Raw genomic sequence first — 23,577 nt, 5'->3', positions numbered from 1 at the left:
AATAACTAATAACTAATAACTAATAACTAATAACTAATAACTAATAACTAATAACTAATAACTAATAACTAATAACTAATAACTAATAACTAATAACTAATAACTAATAACTAATAACTAATAACTAATAACTAATAACTAATAACTAATAACTAATAACTAATAACTAATAACTAATAACTAATAACTAATAACTAATAACTAATAACTAATAACTAATAACTAATAACTAATAACTAATAACTAATAACTAATAACTAATAACTAATAACTAACTAATAACTAATAACTAACTAATAACTAATAGCTAATAAGTAATAACTAATAACTAATAACTAATAACTAATAACTAATAACTAATAACTAATAACTAATAACTAATAACTAATAACTAATAACTAATAACTAATAACTAATAACTAATAACTAATAACTAATAACTAATAACTAATAACTAATAACTAATAACTAATAACTAATAACTAATAACTAATAACTAATAACTAATAACTAATAACTAATAACTAATAACTAATAACTAATAACTAATAACTAATAACTAATAACTAATAACTAATAACTGATAACTAATAACTAATAACTAATAACTAATAACTAATAACTAATAACTAATAACTAATAACTAATAACTAATAACTAATAACTAATAACTAATAACTAATAACTAATAACTAATAACTAATAACTAATAACTAATAACTAATAACTAATAACTAATAACTAATAACTAATAACTAATAACTAATAACTAATAACTAATAACTAATAACTAATAACTAATAACTAATAACTAATAACTAATAACTAATAACTAATAACTAATAACTAATAACTAATAACTAATAACTAATAACTAATAACTAATAACTAATAACTAATAACTAATAACTAATAACTAATAACTAATAACTAATAACTAATAACTAATAACTAATAACTAATAACTAATAACTAATAACTAATAACTAATAACTAATAACTAATAACTAATAACTAATAACTAATAACTAATAACTAATAACTAATAACTAATAACTAATAACTAATAACTAATAACTAATAACTAATAACTAATAACTAATAACTAATAACTAATAACTAATAACTAATAACTAATAACTAATAACTAATAACTAATAACTAATAACTAATAACTAATAACTAATAACTAATAACTAATAACTAATAACTAATAACTAATAACTAATAACTAATAACTTATAACTAATAACTAATAACTAATAACTAATAACTGAATAACTAATAATTAATAAGTAATAACTAATAACTAATAACTATTACCTATTACCTATTAACTAATAACTATTACCTATTAACTATTAACTATTAACTAATAACTACTAATTAATAACTAATCACTAATGAGAAACAACTAATTTTCTTTTAAGAGAAAATTCATCGGGTGATCACGGGGGACTTTAAAGGTCCCCGGAAATCTTAAACATGTTTATTCTTTGTTTCATACACGTGTTGTTTATTCTTTGTTCCATACAAACGTATGGAACAAAGGTATGGTTTAAACGTACCCTTTCTCTACTTACTTGGGGGACATCCAATTCCGTTTTGCGTACATACTAGGAAGCATCCACTATATTACGAAGTACTTTATTCTGGAAAGTTTGTATTTGTTTGATACTATGTTTGCTTGTTATACCTGCATAGCCTATATACCTTATATGCGTATACCTTATGTCCACATAAATCTTAAACTGAACAAAATTTCAGTATAGAAAGGTGAGGAATCAAAAACAGATAACAGATGTTACTGCCTAGTAGAAGGTTGTTAAAACATATAGAACAAATTAATTAAAACACGCAATATTTTCGGAGATCGTTGCAACAAACTATGTCGCTGTAATGTACATAATTTGTGCAGGTGTGTAGTGAAATTATACAGCTATTCATTTAAGAATTTTTAAAATCATGTATTTGATTTTTAAATTTATTTGTTTGAAATATGTTTAAATTGAAGATTTACATTTGTAAAATGTAAAACATTAAACTAATGGTAAGGTTCCTCTTGTGAAAACATATGTACATGTTCCTATCATCAACATGTTGCTAAACTCCGTAGTAGAATCAAAATGCTACGGTTGTTTTATTGCTTTATTTGTTGAAGTTGCAGTAAAAGCAAAGCGTGTGACAATTTCATTCAAAGTAAATCAACTCATCTCGAAAGTTCACGAATCATAAAATCCAATTTTAACGCATGACCACAATAATAGCTTAAAATAGTTTAGAGCCTTGATTATATTCAAGCTGCTCAAAACTTACTTTCATTAACACAGCCGATGATATTTATTTTTATCTTTTGTTTATTCTTTGATGTATTGTGCAATATGAGAATGAATGTTTCCTTCTCTAGCACATTTTTATAAAAGTCAGTATTGAAATTTATACATATAAATAAATTGAATTACAAGGGTAAATTAAATTTACATAAAGAATTATTGCAATGTGCTTACATTTTTTTAATTAATTTAGAATGAATAAAACGTTATTCATTCATAAGTAAAGTAAACATTCATAACAATTTTCAGTTTTTCTTTCATTTCAAATGTTTATTTATTATATAACGTATGTATCTATTTTCTTGTATTGTAGACACGTTTATGTCTAATGTACTGTTATTACACTACAAAATCAAAAATTATGAAACTTTTTATTAAATTAAACTGTTGAATATTTTAAATAAGATGGATTTTTCACAAAACTGAAATAGTGTTTTTCAATTAAATTATTTATGTAATAATTTTAAAAATGCGTTTTATTAAAAGGTGATAGCGCTGACTTTTTATATATTATTTTAGTTAGAGGTTTATTTTTCAATTTTTGTCAAAAAAAAAATTAATATTTATAAACAAGTGAAACATTTAGTTGAAAAATATATCTCTTTAGCTTGCAAAAGTTCTTCCATTTAATGTAAATTACATATATTATATACAAAGTATAAGATAGGTAAATTTCTGCTAATAGTAGACTTTAAAAAAAAGTTTCGCGCACAAAGTTTAAAACCTGCTGCTCTGATGATGGGATACATTATGGGCTGTGCTTGTTTTAAAGGTAAATAGATGTTTTTCATTGTATTTTTAAAATTGTATAATATAACAAATTTTTACAAAAGATAATGTATTGCCTACATTTTCGATTTTTTGAATATTTGATAAAATTGTGAATATTCACAATGTCGAAAAATTTTCTGATAAAATAGGTCAAGGCAATTTTGTAATAAAGTATTCGTTGGATAAATTGCAGATATTAGCTATATCTTAAACCTAATTTTTATTTTTTTTACGTTACAGGTAAGCAAGGAATTGAAGATTTTAATAATGGTAAGCAATAACAAATTAATAATTGTTATAGAACTTTTCAGGAAAGCGAATACAGTTGAACGTTGATGTTCTATAACGTTTTTTATCAAAAAATATTAACAAAATTATGGAAGTTCATTAAACATTTTTAAAATACTTTATTTTTAACCGACTTCAAAAAGAAAATTCTGTTTTTTTCCGAAACAGCTCCGACTTTCAAAATTCTAGATATATTTCACAGATAAATTTTTTGTATGTATATTCGCAAAAAATTTTGGAAAAATTTGTGCCTACTAGTTTTATGCTGTTTGTCGTTCATAACCTTAATAAACAATCAAATTTTCATTAAATGAAAATTTTTGACGAATTAGTGTGCCCAAATCAAAAACAATTTGAAGATTATGTAAACGCATTAAAGAAATTACTTATACCTTAATTATGAACAATTAAATTTTACCTCAAACCGGGTTTTCGCTTATTTTGTAACAATTCTTTTCTTACACCACAGCTCGATACTGTCCCACATTGTAAGAGTATCTGTATTTACCCATACTGATTTATTAATTTTCACACCATAGAACTTGAAAAAAAAAGAATATTATACCTGTGGATCGTTCTGGTATGTAAATGTTCTGTTTTTAGCACTTTTCGTTTTTCTTCTAGACCCCAGCCTGTAGAAGCTTGAAATTCTAGGGACTCTTAAACACTAACAAATAGTTCATTTCGTTAGAAGAAAATTTTTTTCCATCCACCTCTCAAGTTATCCCCTCTTGAAATTTGTAAAATTTGAATTTTTGACACCTTATATTTCCGAAACCGCAACTTTTAACTTTTTCAAATTTCTATAAACACGAAAAGCTAACGGTAAATTCCATGACATTAAAAAATATAATTATTTTTCTTAACTCACACAATTAACCCTTAAAATCGAGCATTATGTTAACCCCACTTTATATTAATTTTTGCTTTATTTGAAAGACTGCATAAATCGTTCATCCTAAATATATGCAATTCTAGAAATAGTTTTGTATATGAATGATAATAATTTTAATAGTGTGATAGGTATACATAGACTGTATTTAAAAGCAGAATTCTCACTTGTTGAATGGAAAAGTGCTACAATACAAACCATTGGTTTTACCAAACTTTATTTTTTTGGATTTTAGAGCTTGTATAGATCCTCGTTCTAATTAATGGAAACTTTTTTTTGTTTTTATTAAAAAACGTTTGAGTTAGTTTTTCCCGAAATATTCAATCTTGTTTTTATACAATAAAAAATATCTTTCTTGATTTAAATTTGAACTTTATAACTAATTTTTTTCGGATTTTGATTTAATTCGGCTTTAAGTTCCCAGGCTTAAAGTTGATATTCGAAATGTTTTATTCGATTTTTTTATATGTTTTCTGAATATTATATTTTGAATGTTCTCTGAGTATTATTAACACGCAATAATGTTCTGAATGTGTTTTAATTTTTACAGTTTGTAATTAATTTTTTTAGTTCGATTTCTTATTTTTGCGATTGTGAATTTTAGTTTGTTTTATTTTTACTTAATTTTTGATGTTTTGAGTTTTTGAGTTTAGATTAACGTTAGGTTTAGGTTGACGCGGCTGTCCGCAGATAAGCCTAGGCTAAGTAAACCCGTTGTGATACCGCTGGATCTCCATATCTCCACCCCCATGTGAATCAGCTCGAATTCTTTATGAACTGGTTAAGTTCTTTATAACTAGCAAAAAGAAATGCGACCAAAAGAACCTCCACCTTTCTGTGCCAAAGCTGGGCATGAGCACAGAAAATGAGGCATTCTCCTCAGCGTCATGATAGTTTCTGCAAAGATCTTTAGCGAGGCGCTACATTCACCTGGCGTGTTCGCCATTCAGACAGTGTCCCGTTGTAGCTCCTATTACAGCTCTAATGTCACAACGTAGATCTAGTGTGCACACCTGCTGTTGGCTTGCTCCGTTGCCGCAAGGATCCCGAACCCTTCTTAAAGTGGACTTTCGTGTTATCACATTGCGCGGGATTGCTAGTTTGCAGTGTAAACGCGGCTATACCATAGAGTCACCGAACCAATGTGATGCAGTCCTTAGGCGTATAGCCGATCCTGCCGCTATTTGCTTCCCCAGAATGTCAACCGAAAGAAGATGAAAAACCATCTCAATCAATGCGCATTCATGCCATCCTTTGTACCTTGCTTGCCAATCTCATATTGATGGCAGGCTACCATACCAGAATATCGTACATCAGCACAAGTCTCACCACCGCAGGTAGAGTCAGTAAATCATGCGTGGGTCTACACCGTATCTTTTCCCAATGGCTCCCTTGCCCTTAGCTTAGAGTCTAAGATTAGTTCCAAAAATCTAGTCTCAGGGGAGGAAGAACCTTGTTTCATTCTGGTGGAAACACACCGGACATTTTATATTTTCTGCAGAAGATTGTAAAACGGAGCTTACGCATTTCCAAGATTTTTAATAGAAAAGATGTTAGATTGATCGGTCCAAGATCTTTAGATTACTTTCAGCTAGGGAAGGACGTTGAGCTTTGCAGTTCTGCCGGCACTATATCATCTGCATCAGCCGATTTGAATGGCTGGAAGCTGCGAATGGGGCATATCATTCCTCTTTTCAAGACGACGGTCCTCGAACACGATTGGTGGCCCGGTCCTGTGCAACTGGGAAATATGTGACCAGCATTAGCTGCAGAGATCCGATTAGAAGAGTCGGTAAATTGTTTCCTAGGAGACAACAGCTAATTTAGCACGACTAAGCTTCCTTGTCACTGCGGTACAGCTCCAGCAGAATACCTGCCAGATCGAGGTGTATTATGTTGTCGTACGTCGCTTCTGCTGCAGACAATAGCGGAGAGCAACCAGACGACTCTTCTGGCCTTGCCTCCACGGCTCCATCGGCAGTTCTCAACTTCTTCCAGCTTCTGGAGCTGTCGTATGCCGCGGCTTTGAGCTGCCCGTGGTGGGTCCTTTGTGGATGGTTGCCTCCTCTTGGCCTCCAATTCTCTCCAAATTCCTGAAGCATTCTCAGAGAGCGTGATGGCCGCCATTGCCATGCGTTTAACGCTGGAGTCAGTCTTCTTGATTGTAGCTAACTTTCACAAGTTGCTTCTTTTGTGCCAAGGACGAACCCTATTGTTATTGAACCAATTCGGACAACGGGTTCGGGTAGCTGCCATACAACTCAAAGAGTTTATTTTAATTATTTTAAAAACTAATAAAGGTACAAATATAAAATTTTGTGTACATGTGTCCAATTATATTCTACATATGCTCTAAAAATTTTAATGAGATAGCTGCACCGGTTCGGGTGGCTGCCATACAACTCCAACAGCAAATTTTTTATATTCGGCAAAATAATAAAGTCAGATTCATGAAACTTGGCAGTCGTGTGTCCAATTATAGGTCAAAGATATTTCTGAAGTTTTGGTGGTTTTGCTTGACAGGTTCGAGTGGCTCCCATACAAGTCCAAAAGCTTATTTTAAATATTTGGAAAAGTAATAAAGTTAGATTCATGAAACTTGGCAGTTGTGTGTCCAATTATAGATCAGATAGATTAGCGAAGTTTTAGTGGAATTGCTTGGCAGGTTCGGGTACCTGCCATACAACTCCAAAAGCTAATTTTAAATATTTGGAAAAATAATAAAGTCAAATTCATTAAACTTGGCAGTTGTTTGTCCAATTATAGATCAAGATATATTTGCGAAGTTTTAGTGGAATTGCTTGGCAGGTTCGGGTACCTGCCATTCAACTCCAAAAGCTAATTTTAAATATTTGGAAAAATAATAAAGTCAGATTCACGAAACTTGGTAGTTGTGTGTTCAGTTATAGATCAGACATATCCGTGAAGTTTCTATAGAATGGTTTCTTAGGTTTGAGTAATTGCTATACAACAATGAAAGGTGCAGGGTATAATTCAATCGGTTCATACCGACTGAAACGTTTTTACTTGTTTTGTTTTATTTTGGTATGTTTGAATGTATTGAATTATTCACATATTTAGCACATAGAAGATACACATATGTATGTATATGTACCTTTGGATTTTACATATGTATATGTAAATATGTAGTTACTGTAGTAAATAAATTTAAAAAAACACAAGAACAAAACTTGAAATAATATTGTTAATTATGCCTAGATCTTTATAAAGAAAATTGAGTTATAAAAGAAATGGAAAGCGTTAATAAAAAAAGTCTCGTTCGGAAAATGTTGTACAAAAATAAAATGTTGAAAATTGCAACTCAACGAAGAAAAATGAAAAATGAAAATAAAATATTTTGAAAAAATTGAAGAAAAATTGTAATGTAACCGTAGAAATTGATATTATTATATTAGAACTGCTATTGGATAACAAAAGACTTAAAAAGTAACACTTGCTAACTCAAAATTCGCTATTTTGAAAAAATTAAAGAATTTGTTATTATCAAAAAATCAGTTTTTCTTTTCCATTTGAGTTTGTTGATAAATCGCTACCCACATGGCAAAACATCTTAAGTCGGCTTAAGATCTTTTTCCTTGTGCAGTTTTCAGAATTTCATCGAATTTATTAGTGACGAAGATAATAGGCCCTTTCATAAACACAGTATATCGCGCCATATTTGTGTTTATAAACAAATGTTGCTAATCAAGTTTGTAAACATTGCTAATCTATTACAAAAAGATTAAAATTATCATGGCTAGCGCAGTTAAATTAGCTGTAATTTTTTTTTACTAGTTTTTGCAGTTTGGTTTCACATTTTTAATTGTTAATTGTTGTACTTAAAAATAACGAAATTTCTTTTTGTTTCAGTTTTCTTTTTTTGTTTTTCTTATTTATTATTTTCCCTAAAATAGAATTTTCTACTATACTTGGCCGAAAATAAATAAATTTTTTTTTGAAATAAATAAATTTTAATATTTTCCAAATTGAAATTAATTCAAATTATTAATTTTTAACTTAATGCTATTGCTTGTATGATATTATGTTGTATGGATATGTATGTAAATATTAACGTTAACAAAACTAAGTAGGTATAAAACGAAACAAAAGAAAGTGCGTATAAGAAAATGCTAATGCGAATATATTATTAATGTGTACTAATTCTCATACGCAAGTCCAATGTATATTGACATATGCAATAATACACAAAAAAAAGACATCTTTATATAAGACTTCGTAATAAACGATTTACTAACACATACATACGGTGTATTGATCGTACACTTCTCTATTTTTGTTAAGAAATATGTTCTTATATTAGGTATTTTCGAATAAGTTAAAAATGTTTGTGCTGATTTGGGATGTTTGAAAAATAAACAAGTGAAAACGTTTCAGTCGATATAAACCGATTATAGTATAGCAATTACTTGAACCTGTGAAACCATTCTATAGAAATTTCACGGATATGTCAGACCTATAATTGGACATACGACTGCCAAGTTTCATGAATCTGACTTTATTATTTTTCCGAAAATTGAAAATTTACTTTTGAAGCTGTATGGTAGCCATACTAACCGGTGCCGCCATCCCATTTAAATTTTTAGAGCATATGTAGAATGTAATTGGACACACGTATAAATAATTTTAATAAATACTCTTTGAGTTGTATGGCAGCTACCCGAACCCGTTGTCCGAATTGCCACAAAAGAAACAACTTGTGAAAGTTTGGTGTCGATTGCATTATTCATTTTTATGTTATCGTGCCGTCGGACGGATGGACGGGCATGTCTAAATAAACGCAGAAGTTTACGCTGAGCAAAAATATATATATGTTCCTACTGCAAATGATTCCTTCAAGTAGTTACGAACTCCATTCCAAAGTTAATATACCCTTCACGAAGTGCAGGATATAAAAACGATTAAATACGAAAAGTATGCAGAAATTATTTTATTTTGTTTAAATATTAACAAAATAAATTTCTGGTTCTTACAAGCTAGTTACTTACTACAGGTAAGAAATTATTATAATAAATTACAGGTAACAAAATGTTTTTCAGCTAAAACCAAAATTGTTTTTGAAAAACTACATAACATATGTATATACATAAAAAAATAAAATTTTTAATCCATTTCTCTAAAAACTAGTAATATTTAATGAGAAAACCTATAAATTCAATACTATAAATATATCTATGTATTCACCTAAATTACACAAAATTATTGAATTTTCTTTTATTAGAGATTAAATTATTTACTTATTTAAATTGTTAAAATCTTGACATTAGTATGTAATTGATTAAATTGTATTTGCCACAGGCACAAAATAATCGATGGTGCCGAATTTCTTTTTCCTAATGCTTGTATACATTTATTCCTGATGACCTCGTTCTTTGGCAAAGTAAATGTAAATATAGCATTTGCGTTCTCCTTTTCTCCTAGACTATTGCTTCTGCATCCTTCGACGCAACACCCTCGGGGCATTTGTATGACGCAACACCTATTTATATGAACTTAATCTAAATATGTTATTATATTTTAGAAACATTAAAAAGTACATCCAATCTTACTAATTAATTAAGTCATTTTTTCTTTTTAAATAAAATTTAGTACCATTTTTTTTAAAATTCACCTTTGTTTCCGACGAACAAAAGAAAAAATTTATTTATATATATTATAAATCTTAATTTTGTTTAATAAAACAAAAAATTAATGATAAAATAGTGAATAAATATCACTAAATTTTAATTAAAATTACATTTTAAACAGCTAATAAATTATTTTACCGCTCAGTCTTTTATATATGTACTAAGAAATGCTGTATTTTTTTAAAACCAGTAAAACCTTATTCAATAAACACAAATACAAAAATAATAACATGTATTGTGCATTATAGTAGTTTATGACACAAAACCATAAAATATGTAATGTACACAGTTAGTAATCTCAGTAAAAAGCAAAAAAAAGCCTTCGATCGAAGCCATTTGGCTCCGATTTGAAAATTTGTGTACCCGGGTCCTCCTTTTGCATTTTGACTCCGATTTTGTTTTTTCCTCACTCAGACCTAAAAACAATATTTATAATTATTCTTAAAAAAATTTTTTAGTTGAAACTTTTTTTTCGCAATATTTAAAAATTTGTTGAAGAAACCTTGGTTAGCGAAATTATGTACATATACGTATCACTGGCAAAACTGTGATACGACGTAAGTGCAAATATTTCCAAAAGTACTTTACCAATTTTCTGTTTAGGAAATGTCCATCTTTTAAATTTACGAAACAGTAAAAACTAATAAATAATTACATATTCTTTAAATAATTTTCATATTTTCATAAATTTAAAAGATGAATTGTTTGACATTTCCTAAACAGAAAATTGGTAAAGTACTTTTGGAAATATTTGCACTTACGTGGTATCACAGTTTTGCCAGCGATATACCTTTTTCTGCTAATTCGGAAGCCGTCACCTATCTTTTTGTAGTCAAGTTAAACAAATAGTCAATTAAAGTATTAAATAACCAAACTTAAGAAAATTTGTGGACGTCAGCAGATGAAATATGTTTGTATACAATTTTTTCAATAGACCATAATATTGCAATTTTGACATTTTAATTGAAGTCAATCGAGTATATTGTTGAAAATTTTAAAAATTCAAAGTTTGATTATAGCTCCCTCAGATTAGCGCACTGTACTGCGACAGCTGAAAAGGGTATTTTCTTCTGTTAATTTGATTAAAACTAAATTGAGAAACTTCTTTTATGTTGAAATGGTAAGCAGCATTTTAAATTCAAAAAAATTATTTAAAAATATTGATACGAAAAGCTAGGAACCAAGTTGTGATCTTATTTAACTAACTGTAAGAAAATTTGAAGTACTGTAAATTATTTTTTTATGAAATATAGGATTTGGCTTCACTTTTTTGAAAATGGCTCCCTTTTTTGAATGCTTTTGCTCCCCGTTCAAAAATCAAAACGCAGCCCTGGCCAGTACTAGTAATAGACTCTCCTAAAAGAGATTAATTCATTTTTGTTAGTATTTTTAAATGTAATAATTTTTGTTCTGTCAATGTTTGGTCCCCGATTTTGATTTAAAAAATGACATATCTGCAGCTTCCGGTTGTATTTTAGGTATGTATCGAATGTCTGTTGTAACCTAACTGATAAAATCTAGATGTTGTATTGTTCTTGGATTTGCTTTATATTTAAAATTTTTAAAGCAAATTTTAATGATTTGTGATTTCGAATATTGAAAATGTTTGATCGCCAAATAAATGGACGAATATATTTTCTGACCGGCGTCAAGAAAAGTTAAATACTGATTGGAGTAGGTGATTTGTAGCTTACCGTCCATGGCTATATGTGGCGAATCTGTTGTTAGTATTGTCAGATTTTATCCTATCATGAATTTCGTTCGTAGCTCTGAAATTTGGAAAATAGGAATATCATATTGTTGATTACGAATTATTAAAATTCTACTCCGAATATTCGCAATGCAATATTTATAAATTACGCCATTTTTAATTCTCTGTTCGTTGTGAAAATTTCATTCTAAAGTTTATGTAAGAAATAACCATACACAACAAATAATTTAAAGAAAATGGTCGAATTACGAATTATTAAAATTCTACTCCGAATATTCGCAATGCAATATTTATAAATTACGCCATTTTTAATTCTCTGTTCGTTGTGAAAATTTCCTTCTAAAGTTTATGTAAGAAATAACCATACACAACAAATAATTTAAAGAAAATAGTCGTATTAAGTTTTCAATGATTGAAAATTGTCAGACGCAGCTTAGGTATAAAATTTCAAGAAAATCTGTTGAATATGCTTTTTTATATATTACGCAAAATGTAAAATCGTTCAGTAAGAGTTCAGTTTATAAGATCTGACATATAACAATAGGTTCAGATATATATTCCTATCCAAAATCGAATCAGCCGGAAGTGAAATACACCAGCGCTTCAATTTCGAGTACATCAAAAAGAAACAGGCATCTATCTCTAAAAATAGTTTATTCATGTTTCTTCGAACACGCGAAATTTGGTCGATCGGTAAAAACGGAGATATATTCGAGGTATTGTACTATCATTTGTAAAATTTTTTTATAAAATTTTTGGTACTGTGTTTGGATTGAAAATTATGATTTGTAGTAATTTTTTACAAATTGTGTCACTTTTCCAAACAATTATTAAATTGTATTGAAAGTTGCGAAACTAAAAATTTTTTGTATGCACCAAAATTAAGGGAAAATTTATTCATTTTGATACAAAAGTTTATCATAGTGAGAAAAATGCACTGAATGTATCTGCACGTATAACTCAAACCATTTCCCTAAAAAATCTATTACATTTTCATTACATTTGTGCACATATGTATGTAAGAATGAATACAAATTAATATTGTATTTACATATGTACTTATTCAAAATAAATAGAAATATTTTGTTAAGAAAGGAATATTAGATTCATATAAATTTATAATGCTTGTTTTAATTTTTTGTTAATGCTAAAATGTGACCATAGACAATTTTTGTTTTATTTGAAAAAAGCTTTATTTTTCTTCATCTTATTATTTTAGGTGTGTATGCGCATGTGTTGTAAAAATTATAATTCCAAATATTATTTACCAATTAACCAACACACACAAATGAGACTTTATATTTCTTGTGCACTTGCTTACACGCACTGTTTTCAAGTATGTAATTATAATGCTTTACAAAGTTTTCTTTTCGTAAACTGAAAACAAAAGGCGAACAACAGAAAGAAACAATTTGTCACAAAAATGCAAGACTGAAAAATTCTTTTACTTAAATTTCAGAAGGATAATATGATTTCAAATGGCAAACGACTAAATTCGATGTGCCAATTAATGCTTATAAAACAAACAATATTATCATTTATTATTATTAATACTAAATTTATTATAAATTTAATATAAATTTTAAATGCTCCTTTCTATTTTTTTTTTGGTTAATGTTATCATGTCATTTATGGAATTAATTGCAAGTACTTATGTATATATTTCTTAGATATTAAGAAATTCATTATGCCTTGTGCTATGTGAATAAAAATTATTCGTTATACTTATCCAGTGTCCGTTCTAATACGAGGCGTACTATCGCAAAATACAATCATTTTAAAAATGGTACATAGAAAAAAGAAAATTTTTCTGCAATTGATAATAAAATAATTGTATAGTATTATGTAATAATTAAAATAAAATATTATGTAATAATTTATTTTAGCTTAATTTTAAAAATTTTGAGTAATTTTGAGATGACAAAATTTAATTAGAAATTGCAAGACTAATTCATACGGGAGAATTTAAAGCAATAGCAGTTGAAATCGTTCAAAATTTAAACTTTTGCAAAATGCAAAATCTTTTACGTGTTCACCTAATTTTTTCTGCACAAATTTCAGTGTATTTTATTTTAAATAAGTTTATTTAAATTCGTGGAAATTTGTTTCATTCTACTTCTTAACACTATTTTAAGGAATTTTAAAGAACGCTTTTTAGTTTCACTTCACTCACCCTTAAAGATAGAAAGGTGAAATTTTATATGTAAATAGATCTTTATTAGAAATTTATTTTCTTTAGAGAATATTTTTGCAGAATGAAAAATAAAAATTTATTTTATGAAATATATAAATTAAAACAAATAAATAAAAGGTCAACTTAAAGTTTATTTTAATAAAATTAAATTGTACTAAAAGAAACTAACATTATTTTGACGTAAAAAAATAATTATTATAACCAAAAAACTAAAATAAAGAATAATTATAAATTATAAACTAAAAATAAATTGTGTTATTTTAAGTTTGGTAAGGTATGTATATGTGGCTGCATATTTTATTATAATAAAATTTGTAGATTGATATCAAGGTACATTGTCGAAAGTTCAATAAAACCATTGGTTTGGTCCAATTTTATTTTATCTGTCGTAACAACTTTTTTTTATTTCGAAATTTTTATTACGATTTTTATCTTAGGAAGAACTGAATTTCAACAGCTACTAAAATTTTAGAGTTATTAAATATAAATATATGAAACAATTTGTTAAATTACTTCTTTTTCTATTACCTTCTCTTCTTAAATTACGCCCATGTAATTTAGTATAATGTCATTTTCATGCAATTTATATCTTTGAAATTATATATAACTTTTGTTTAATTTAATTTATACCAAAATTCTGCTCCGAATAATCGTAATTTATTTTCGTAATTTCATTAAATGTCAAAGGTTTACGATAGAAATATCTCGCAACAAGTAATTGAAAGAGAACGGTCGTTTTAAATTTCTAAGTCTTTAATTATAATTTTTTACGTGAATGAATTTATATTTGCAAAAAATTTTTTTTTTACTTTTCAGAAATAATAAAAAACAAAAAAAAAAACTGCAAAACTCCGCTCTGAGAAAATATCTTTTTGTATGAAATTTTTTATTCACGTAGCGATGAAACTAAAATCATCATGGTGATTGTAGCAATTAATCATATAAAGAAAACTAAAGCGAAATTTAAAATTGAAAATAAAACAACATTTGAACAAAATTTTTAACATAAAATTAAAGTAGGTTATAAACATATGTACCGATTTATTTAAGAACAATGTGTTATTTTACAATCGATTTATTTGATCCGAGTTTATAATATAAATGACTTCATTATCATTATTTTTGACGTATTCCTCGTGAAATGGTAAATTTTTGAAGGCTTCAAACTGAAAGCTATTGTTCTTCTACAAAAAATTATAGAATAAGCCATAACTACGCATTAAATAAATGAATTAGCAATACAATTCAATGTTTATAATATTATAATTTTTTATAACCTTCATCTTCGCGAAAGGTATATTAACTTTAATACGGAGTTTGTAAACGCTTGAAGAAGTTATTTTCGGTGTGGACATGTATGTATATATATTCTTGCTCGGCGTTGATTTAGACGTGTCCGTTCGTCCAATTGCACGATAACAAATATGAATAAAGCAAATACCACCAAACTTTCGCAAGTTTTCTTTTTTATGTCAAGGACGGGCACTATTGTAATTGGACCAATTCGGACAACAGATTCGGGTTGCTACCATACAGATCAAAGAGATTATTTTAAATATTTCAAAAACTAATAAAAATCTAAATATGAAATTTTTTATATGCGTGTCCAATTATATTTTACATATGCTCTAAAAATTTTAATGACTTGGGTAGCATACAACTCCAAAAGCGAATTTTATATATTCGGAAAAACAATAAAGCTAGGTTCATGAAACTTCGTATTTATATATCCAATTAAAGCCCAGATATATCCTCGAAGTTTTAATGTAATTGCTTGTAAGGTTCGGGTAGCTGCCATACAACTACAAAAGCTAATTTTGAATATTCGGAGAAATAAAATTAGATTCATAAGACTTCCCAGTCATGGTTCCATTATTATACGTCAGACTTATTCCTTTGCGGAATGGTTTGATAGGTCCGAATAACTTTTATAAAACCATGGAAGGTAATTCTAAATATTTTAAAAATAAGTTTTTATGTTGAGATCGCCAGGCTACAATAAATTCAGTCGTTTCAAATCCACTGAAACATTTTTATTTGTTTTTAAATAATATTCCCATTAAAGTTTTGAAATTATGGAAATTCATATCGCTTTAAGGGAATTTTTTCAATTCTTCCACTTCCAATCGACTTCATTTTTAGATTTTATGTAGAGATCTTTAACTTCTTTTTTGTTTCAGTAAGTAGCCAAAAAAAGGTTGCATTAAAACTGTATCTTCCTTTATGTCTCTCACATAAACCTTCCACAGTAAAATGAAACTTCTTATTAATTCTCCATTCTAGGAACACAGTAGTCATTAACTTCTCCGGTTAACTTTAGGAGCGTTGACACCAGGCTCTTATTATGGTCATAAGGTTTTCTCTGCCAGCTCCTCTGTATCGGTTAAGTTTTTACTTTAGAATTCTGGTGAAAGCAAATGCAAAAACTTCTGTAATGCTGAGGCATGCAGCTTTCTTTACTCTATCAATGTTAATACAGCGGCCTTATCCATTGGCTAACCATGCGTGAGTAGAGACCGTACAATAGCCGTTTACAACCACAAAACTATGTTTGGTATTAATCCCCACCGCCTTCTAATAACTTTGTTTAAAAATGTAAGGAGCTGTGTAAGCTTTTCTGCCTGTTATTTCAGTAATAAATCTCACGGAGTTGATCACCTTACTCAAATATTTATCCCTTTGGTTAAGACTAATCGTTTCATTCGCTGATCTGCTATTAGTTTATATTAAATTTTGAAATTTTATCAATCACAGAATACAGTTTTGTCTTTTACAAGAACTTTGACATTAATTATTATAAAATCGTGAAGTAACTATATAAGGTTGATTTTAAACTTGCATTTGAATTAAAGTAGAAATTTTAGTAGCGCATAAGCATATAGTAATAAAATGTTAGACAAGATTTCGATAGTTAAATAGTTCACATCAATGAAATCGGTAAAACATAAATTTTTGCCAATTAATTTATGTACGTATGTACATAAATGATTCAGATAACAATTTTCTTTAAGGTAAAAAATCTTAAGAACGTTTTTGAACTGCTGAAGAAGAGTTCCATATTCTATCTGCCTCTATTGTCTCTATAGCTCTCCTTTTACATTTTACGGATGCGCTAAATATCCAATGTCACAAAAAATTTTTTTTTTTACTATTTGTAAGATATTCTTAATTTCTTGAATTTTCATAAGATTTTTTGCCACGTGTAGCTTTCAAAAATTCATCAATTTATATAAAACAAATTTTACTTTTTACTCCGTTAAGAAAAAAATTTATTTCCGATGAATCAAGAATTTTCTATAGAAGAATTAAAAATGTGTATCTGTTAAAAGCGAATGTCAAGACTACGTGACTATCTAAATCTGTTTAGAGAGTGTCACACTATCTGCCTTTTGCACGTGTATACTGATTGCGGAAAGAGAAATTACATGTAGAATAAGGTTTCAATGTATTTAGAACAATTACCGTAGAAAGTTTCCTTTTGTTATTTAAGAATGTCACATTATTGATTGTAATTCGACTTATGATCCATAGAAGGTTAACTTTCAGATGAATTTTATTAAGAGTTTTAAACAAAATTTTGGTATATCTAACAATGTTATTGCATTTAAGTGATGTAAATGTGTAATTTAACTGATATATCACTTAAATTATATGAAGTAATATCACTTAAGTTATATGAAAAATTTTAACTTAAACGTGTTTGTATGATCGATGCCAGGCACTTAAGCTGCAAAGTAAAAACCTTGCTACTCTCTGTTTTATTATGCTATATTTGGTTATATTAATATGCTTTGGCACCAAAATAGTTCCTATATGAATGTTAAAAATAAAAAAATATGTAATACATAAAGAGTTAAAACATCACTTACATTATGTGTAAATATTTTACAGTCCAAAATACTTACACTTCACCAAAATACGGGAAAATCTTTTCAATTAAATTCTGTTCTCAGCGGATCTTTAAATCTTTGATTTCTTGCTGGAGACTAAAGGGAAAACTATTGGAAATTTTATCTTTACTGTAGAATGAGAAATATTTATATACTTTTAAACACAAAAATTTTTAAACTTTTATTGATCAATATTTTATTAAAATGTTTAAAAACCATTTTTTTTGTTTTAAAATTAGTAAAAAATCGCTTATAAATATTTATGTTGTTTTACAGCCCTTCTGCACTAGTTTGAGTAATCATCCTTAAGTAAAAACGACTACATCTGGCAATAAATGTTTTTTGTTCCTAAACCCATCATATTAACACTTGCTTTGACTTTTTTCAGAAAACCTTTTATTTTTCGGAAATTTTTTTTTTAAACGGGAGACTTAGTTGGAATTAAAGTTAAGAGACTGCATTTATTTACGCTTACAAATAGATTTGATACTTTGAAACACTTTAAACAAAACAAAAACGGCATAATGCTCGAAATTCAATGGTTAATTACGTCAGTTAAGAAAAAAAAAACATATTTTTTGTTGGCATGGCATTTTCTGTTAGCTTTCTGTATTTATAGAAATTTGTAAAAATTTGAAGTTTCGGAAATATATGGTGCCGAAAAATTGAATTTTCTCTCGAAAGGTAGGGTAGTGGTGGAAAAAAATCTCCTAATGAAATGAACTATTTATTAGGTTCTAAAAGTTGCTGAAATTTTAGTCTTTCTGCTTGCTATAATAAAATAATATCAAAAATTTGAAAAGAAAAACCTGTTTTAGATAACTTTAAACGGCTATTTTTTAATAAATTAATTAGCTGTAAATTTCAAAAAAAGACAAACCACTACTTTTTTTGAATCTGTTGAACTTAAAAAATGTTTGTGGTTTTGTTACAATAAATAGTCAACAAATGGCATGTTTAGGGTTTTAAGGAGGGTATAACTTTAAGAGGGGGTTTATAAATAAGTTTCTAGTAAAGGTCTTTGTACATGAAGTCTCAGCTTTCTATCTTCAAAGGTATAGAAGTTTTGTAAATGGGTCAACGGACTGACGGACGGACAGGCAAAGTGACACTAATAAGAACCTATTTTAAATTTTTTTTTGGAAAAATGCTAAAAATTAGCTTATAAAACCTATGATTGTTGAAGAGTTATCAGGAGCTGTTAAATATATACAAATGTTTGCGTGTGCATTCGAAATAACAAGGTATTCCCTACAGCTTTTATTAAAATATTAAAAGATATGACCAGAAGGGAACACAAACACTTGAATAATGGTAACAATTTAATTTCTTAAACATAACTTTCTTTTCCAATACCGTTGCAAAAACAAAAAAATCATCGCAAGAGAAAGATAAGCGAAAACTGTCAAAACTATCAATAGTGTAGGGTGGATGGTCATAAACTCCTAAAACTAGTCAAACTGACTAACCATTAGTTTTGCTCTATCTTGTTTTTGTGTATACATTTCGTGAAGGAATGCGCGGAGTTCTCTGTCAGAATTTTAGGGGCTCAATTAAGTGGTCTCGTTTGCTTTAGTCTTTCCGTACTAATCCTCTGCCCTACAAGTCAAGAGGTCTCAATATTTATATGCAGTGCTAAATGTTTGTTTTTTTTTGGCACAGTTCTTTATTTCCTCACTTACTTGAAATCTCTATGAAAGTCACTATTGCGCACGTACTAGGATCAACTACCGCCTTACAAAGGACTTTGTTGCAGAAAGTTTGCATTTGTTTGATTTGTGTTTGCTTGACACAACACAATAGCCGCAAACCATACGTCCATATAGGCTTTATTATTTGGTTATATACCAACATCTTGTTACATTTCGCCAACCTAGACCTGCAACCTAAGACTTACTATTGTTCTCTATATTTGTTTTCTAATTCTATTCTTTTTTTGACATGTTCTTTCCATCTGAGCTTGACATTCAAAGTCATACCTAGGTATTTCATTATGTTTTGAATTGATGCTTTACAAATTCAATTGTGTTGGATTTACTAAATTTTTGTTTGTGAAATTTACATGTAATTTTCATGCATTTGTCTATTTACTTTTGTTGTTACTTACTTCCAGTTTTTTTTTTGTCGATTCTTGAACATAAGACCTACTGCCACTATTGCTATATTGTTTGCAAATGTTACATCGCCCAAATCTGGCAAATCACTTGTATAAGACTCTTATGATGCAGTAGTCAGAATACTGCCTTGACACGCACCAACCCTGATTTCCTTAAGTGTGGAAATTAGGATTGGAAACTGCTTAATCCGGTAAAGTCTGTCAGTTAGATATGGTTTAAGTACCTCCTCAAATTGTAAAATTAACCTTATTAAACGCGTGGGCCACGTCCGGAAATATTGTCGAACATATTGGCCTTTTTCACAATGATTGTTGTTCTGTGTGAAGCTTTGATAACATTATTGGCATAGAAATCGGTCGTTATGACTTTGCCTCATTTTAAAGTTTCCCCGGTTTTCCTATCATAACAACATCCGCTACTTTCCAAACACTAGGAACATACGTCAGGTTCACTGCTGAATTCATCACTTTTTTCAAAAATGTTAATGCACTTCTCGGAAATTTTTTTATTATATCAGCAGTAATGAAATCAAAGCAAGGGACCTTATTCGTTTTACGTGACTTTATTGCTGGGCAAATTTCTTTTTGTTTAAATAGCGTCATAGTGCTTTCATCCATGACAAAATCCCTTCTTTTTTATGCTTTTAAATCAGTTATAGACTCAGAAAATCAGTTAGAGTTCAGAAAATGTTATATTTTTACAGGCGGCTTTCTGTATCAATTTAATAAAATCCTCCATTTCAGAATGTAGTTGATCTCTAAATTGCAGTTCAGTATTAAGATTTATATTTCTAATAAAATCATGTTTCAAGCCTACCCAATCTGTGCTTCTGTTGACTAAAATGGGCCCGCTCTGTCTGTTAGTTGTTTTCTCACTACGGGTTAATATGACAGCACAGTGATCTGAATCCAAATTAAAATCATCTTCAAAACTCAAAAAATTGGTCGAAAAGTCAATAAGATCTGGGATTTTGTTTTCATCAGTAGGCTAATAAGTGGGAATACCATTATAATGATAGGAGCATTCCAACTCCTAAATTTCTGGGTTGCTAGATAAACGTTAGTATATCTGTTCTCCATTGTAGTTAATCTCGTTGAGATTTCGTCAACTCTTAGTAGCATGTTTTGCATCATTTGCATAATGCTATTGTCAATTTTTTTAGTTTTTGCAATGTAATATTGTCAATTTTTTTATTTGAAATTCCTTAGCCACTAAACAGTCTCAATAACCAGCATGGTGTGCTTTGTTGTGAGGCTCAACATTTACTCTCATGTGCTGAAAATATTCTATTTAATTTATTTTATTTATATTTAACTTTTTAATAGTATTCACGTTATTTTATTTTATTTTTTTTATATAATTTATCACATGCCTGCATTTGAATAAAAAGTTTACACTTAATATCCTGTGGCCCACCTGACAGATTTAGGTTTTTGACACTAATTAGCCTTGTCAATTTATATTCATAAGTATGCCATTCCAGTTTAGCTTTATTAATTTAGTTAATTGTCTATATTCATTTTATTTTCAACATTTATTTTCAGTTAATGATTGTTGATCACGCTTACCTTACTAGCAATACTTTCCTCTTTGAGCATCTTTATTAACTGCGTTTTTTTAGTTGTATTACTAACGATTACCGGTGCAGGCTTATGTTTTTGTTTTCTAAAAATTTTTGAAAAAAAACTGCCCATTGGTTTCACCTTGTCCGCCCCCTCTCAAGTTATTGCCTCTTTAAGTTTGTAAAATTTGAATTTGTGACGCCTTATATTTCTGAAACTGCAAGCTTTTTCAAATTTCTATAAACGCAAAAAGCTGACGGTAAATTCCATGACATTAAAAAATATAATTATTTTTCTTAACTCACGTAATTAACCCTTAAAATCGAGCATTATGTTAACATCTCTTTAAATTAATTTTTGCTTTATTTCAAAGACTGCATAAATCGTTCATCCTAAATATATGCAAACCTAGAAATTGTTTCGTATATGAATGAACATAATTTTAATTGTATGCTAGGTATTATGTATATATACTGTATTTAAAAGTAGTACTTTGACTTGTTGAAGGGAAAAGTGCTACAATACAAACCATTTGTTTGACCCAACTTTATTTAAATTAAATCTCAAGACATTTTAATATTTTCAAGAGGAGTGAAATTTATTAAAAATCGTTCTTATAACTTGGAAAACAATAATTCGGAATCGTGTATAATAATCGGATTTGTGTACCCGTACATAATATTTATTTCATAATATATTGATAATTTTTATCATCACTAAAAAAATAAGTACGCGTGCAATATTGATTGTTAGTATATACTGTATTTTAAGTTATAGTCTTTAATATTTGTATTTGCACTTATTTTCTTCAATAACTGATTTTCAGTATACTAGAATTTGACAAATTTGTGCTTTTTCTCGGTTAAATTTTTCATTTCAGTAGTTGTGGTTGAAATTGAAATACTTTGCTTCTTTTCATTTTTTTTATTATTTTTTTTCTTAATTCTTTACATCTTTTATTACAAGCTTTTTTCAAATAGGGTACACTACATTATCTTCATCTTAGGGAAAGTAGATTAGTTCGGTAGAACTGTTCAGTGAACTTGGTTGTTGTATTAATTATATTTACTATATTTTATATATAGAACAAAAAAAATTATCACTAGTTTAATTTTATTTTATTTTTTTTTTTATTTTTTTTTATATTTTTTCGACAAAATTTGTTGTTCTAATTTTTGCGCTGCAGGGATGAAATTTAATACCCTTATTTATATTGTTAATAACATTGTAATAGTGAAATATTAAGAGAAAAAAATATATTTTACATATAAAGCCACAACAAAAAAACTAAACATCTGTGTCTTCCAATAAAAAAAAAAATGCGTTTTTAACTCTTAATTAACAAAAAATATTTTAACTAAATTTTATTTCTTTTCTGAACAGTAATTTCATTTTGGTGTTAATTAAGTAAATTGTTATAAATAAATAATTATAAACAAAGCAAAAAAAAATTATTACGTATCTACCTGCCTACACAAGATTCTATCACAAAATAGTTTTGATTTTTCTCCTCAATAAAACATGAACATCCTTGTTTCATTTTCATGCGTTCGTTTTGTGAAAATCAGAAATTAATTATTTATTAAAAGAATAAATTTATTTTTTTAAAAAAAAGTTATAATATCAAAAATAAAGCAAAACTACAAAACTACAAAAAAAAAAAAATTGCGCAAAAAAAAAAGGGACAATGTGTATTACAAGATTTTAAGGCTGTGTATACAATAATTGATACACACACACATACCAAATAGCTCCATAACTCTACGTATATTTATACACATCACATATGTGCATAATGTTAAGAAAAAAATGTATCTGCTGAATTTTTAGAAATTAAAAAAAAGTAATAGTGGTTTCTTAGATATTAACAAAGAAAAATATTATTTACAAACAAAATGAAGTTTGTTAAGAGATGTGCACATATATATATACATATTTATGCTTCTTATCTATATGTATAATTGTAATATGTAGTATATCAGAAAAGCTTGAATAGCACTTTTATTTTACTATTCGTTATGTTTATTTTATATATGAACATATTAATAATAATTCTAAGATATTGTTGAGTAAAAAATAAAAGTTTTAGAGAATTTCAAATTAATTATAATAACCCTCATATATAAATACATTTACACATATAAAAAAAGACTGCTTAATAACTTTAACGTTAA

The 23,577-nt window shown here is 27.9% G+C and overlaps 1 protein-coding gene across 7 annotated transcripts in view; it reads left to right on the top strand.

Moving 5' to 3' along the window:
- LOC129611518 (phosphatase and actin regulator 1) overlaps positions 1-23,577 on the top strand; it is a 112,085-nt gene that overhangs the window by 46,849 nt on the left and 41,659 nt on the right. For 6 of the 7 annotated variants that reach the window (XM_055524701.1, XM_055524706.1, XM_055524703.1 and 3 more), the window contains one exon: positions 3,345-3,374. The exons of the other annotated variant lie outside the window; for it this stretch is intronic. In XM_055524701.1, coding sequence (XP_055380676.1) covers positions 3,345-3,374 — 30 coding nt within the window. The remainder of the gene's footprint in view (positions 1-3,344; positions 3,375-23,577) is intronic. 7 annotated transcript variants of the gene reach the window in all.

The sequence above is a fragment of the Condylostylus longicornis genome, unplaced genomic scaffold (genome assembly GCF_029603195.1).
Source record: "Condylostylus longicornis isolate FDR11 unplaced genomic scaffold, ASM2960319v2 ptg000051l, whole genome shotgun sequence".
Lineage (NCBI taxonomy): Eukaryota > Metazoa > Arthropoda > Insecta > Diptera > Dolichopodidae > Condylostylus > Condylostylus longicornis.
This window is presented reverse-complemented; position numbering and strand designations above follow the sequence as displayed.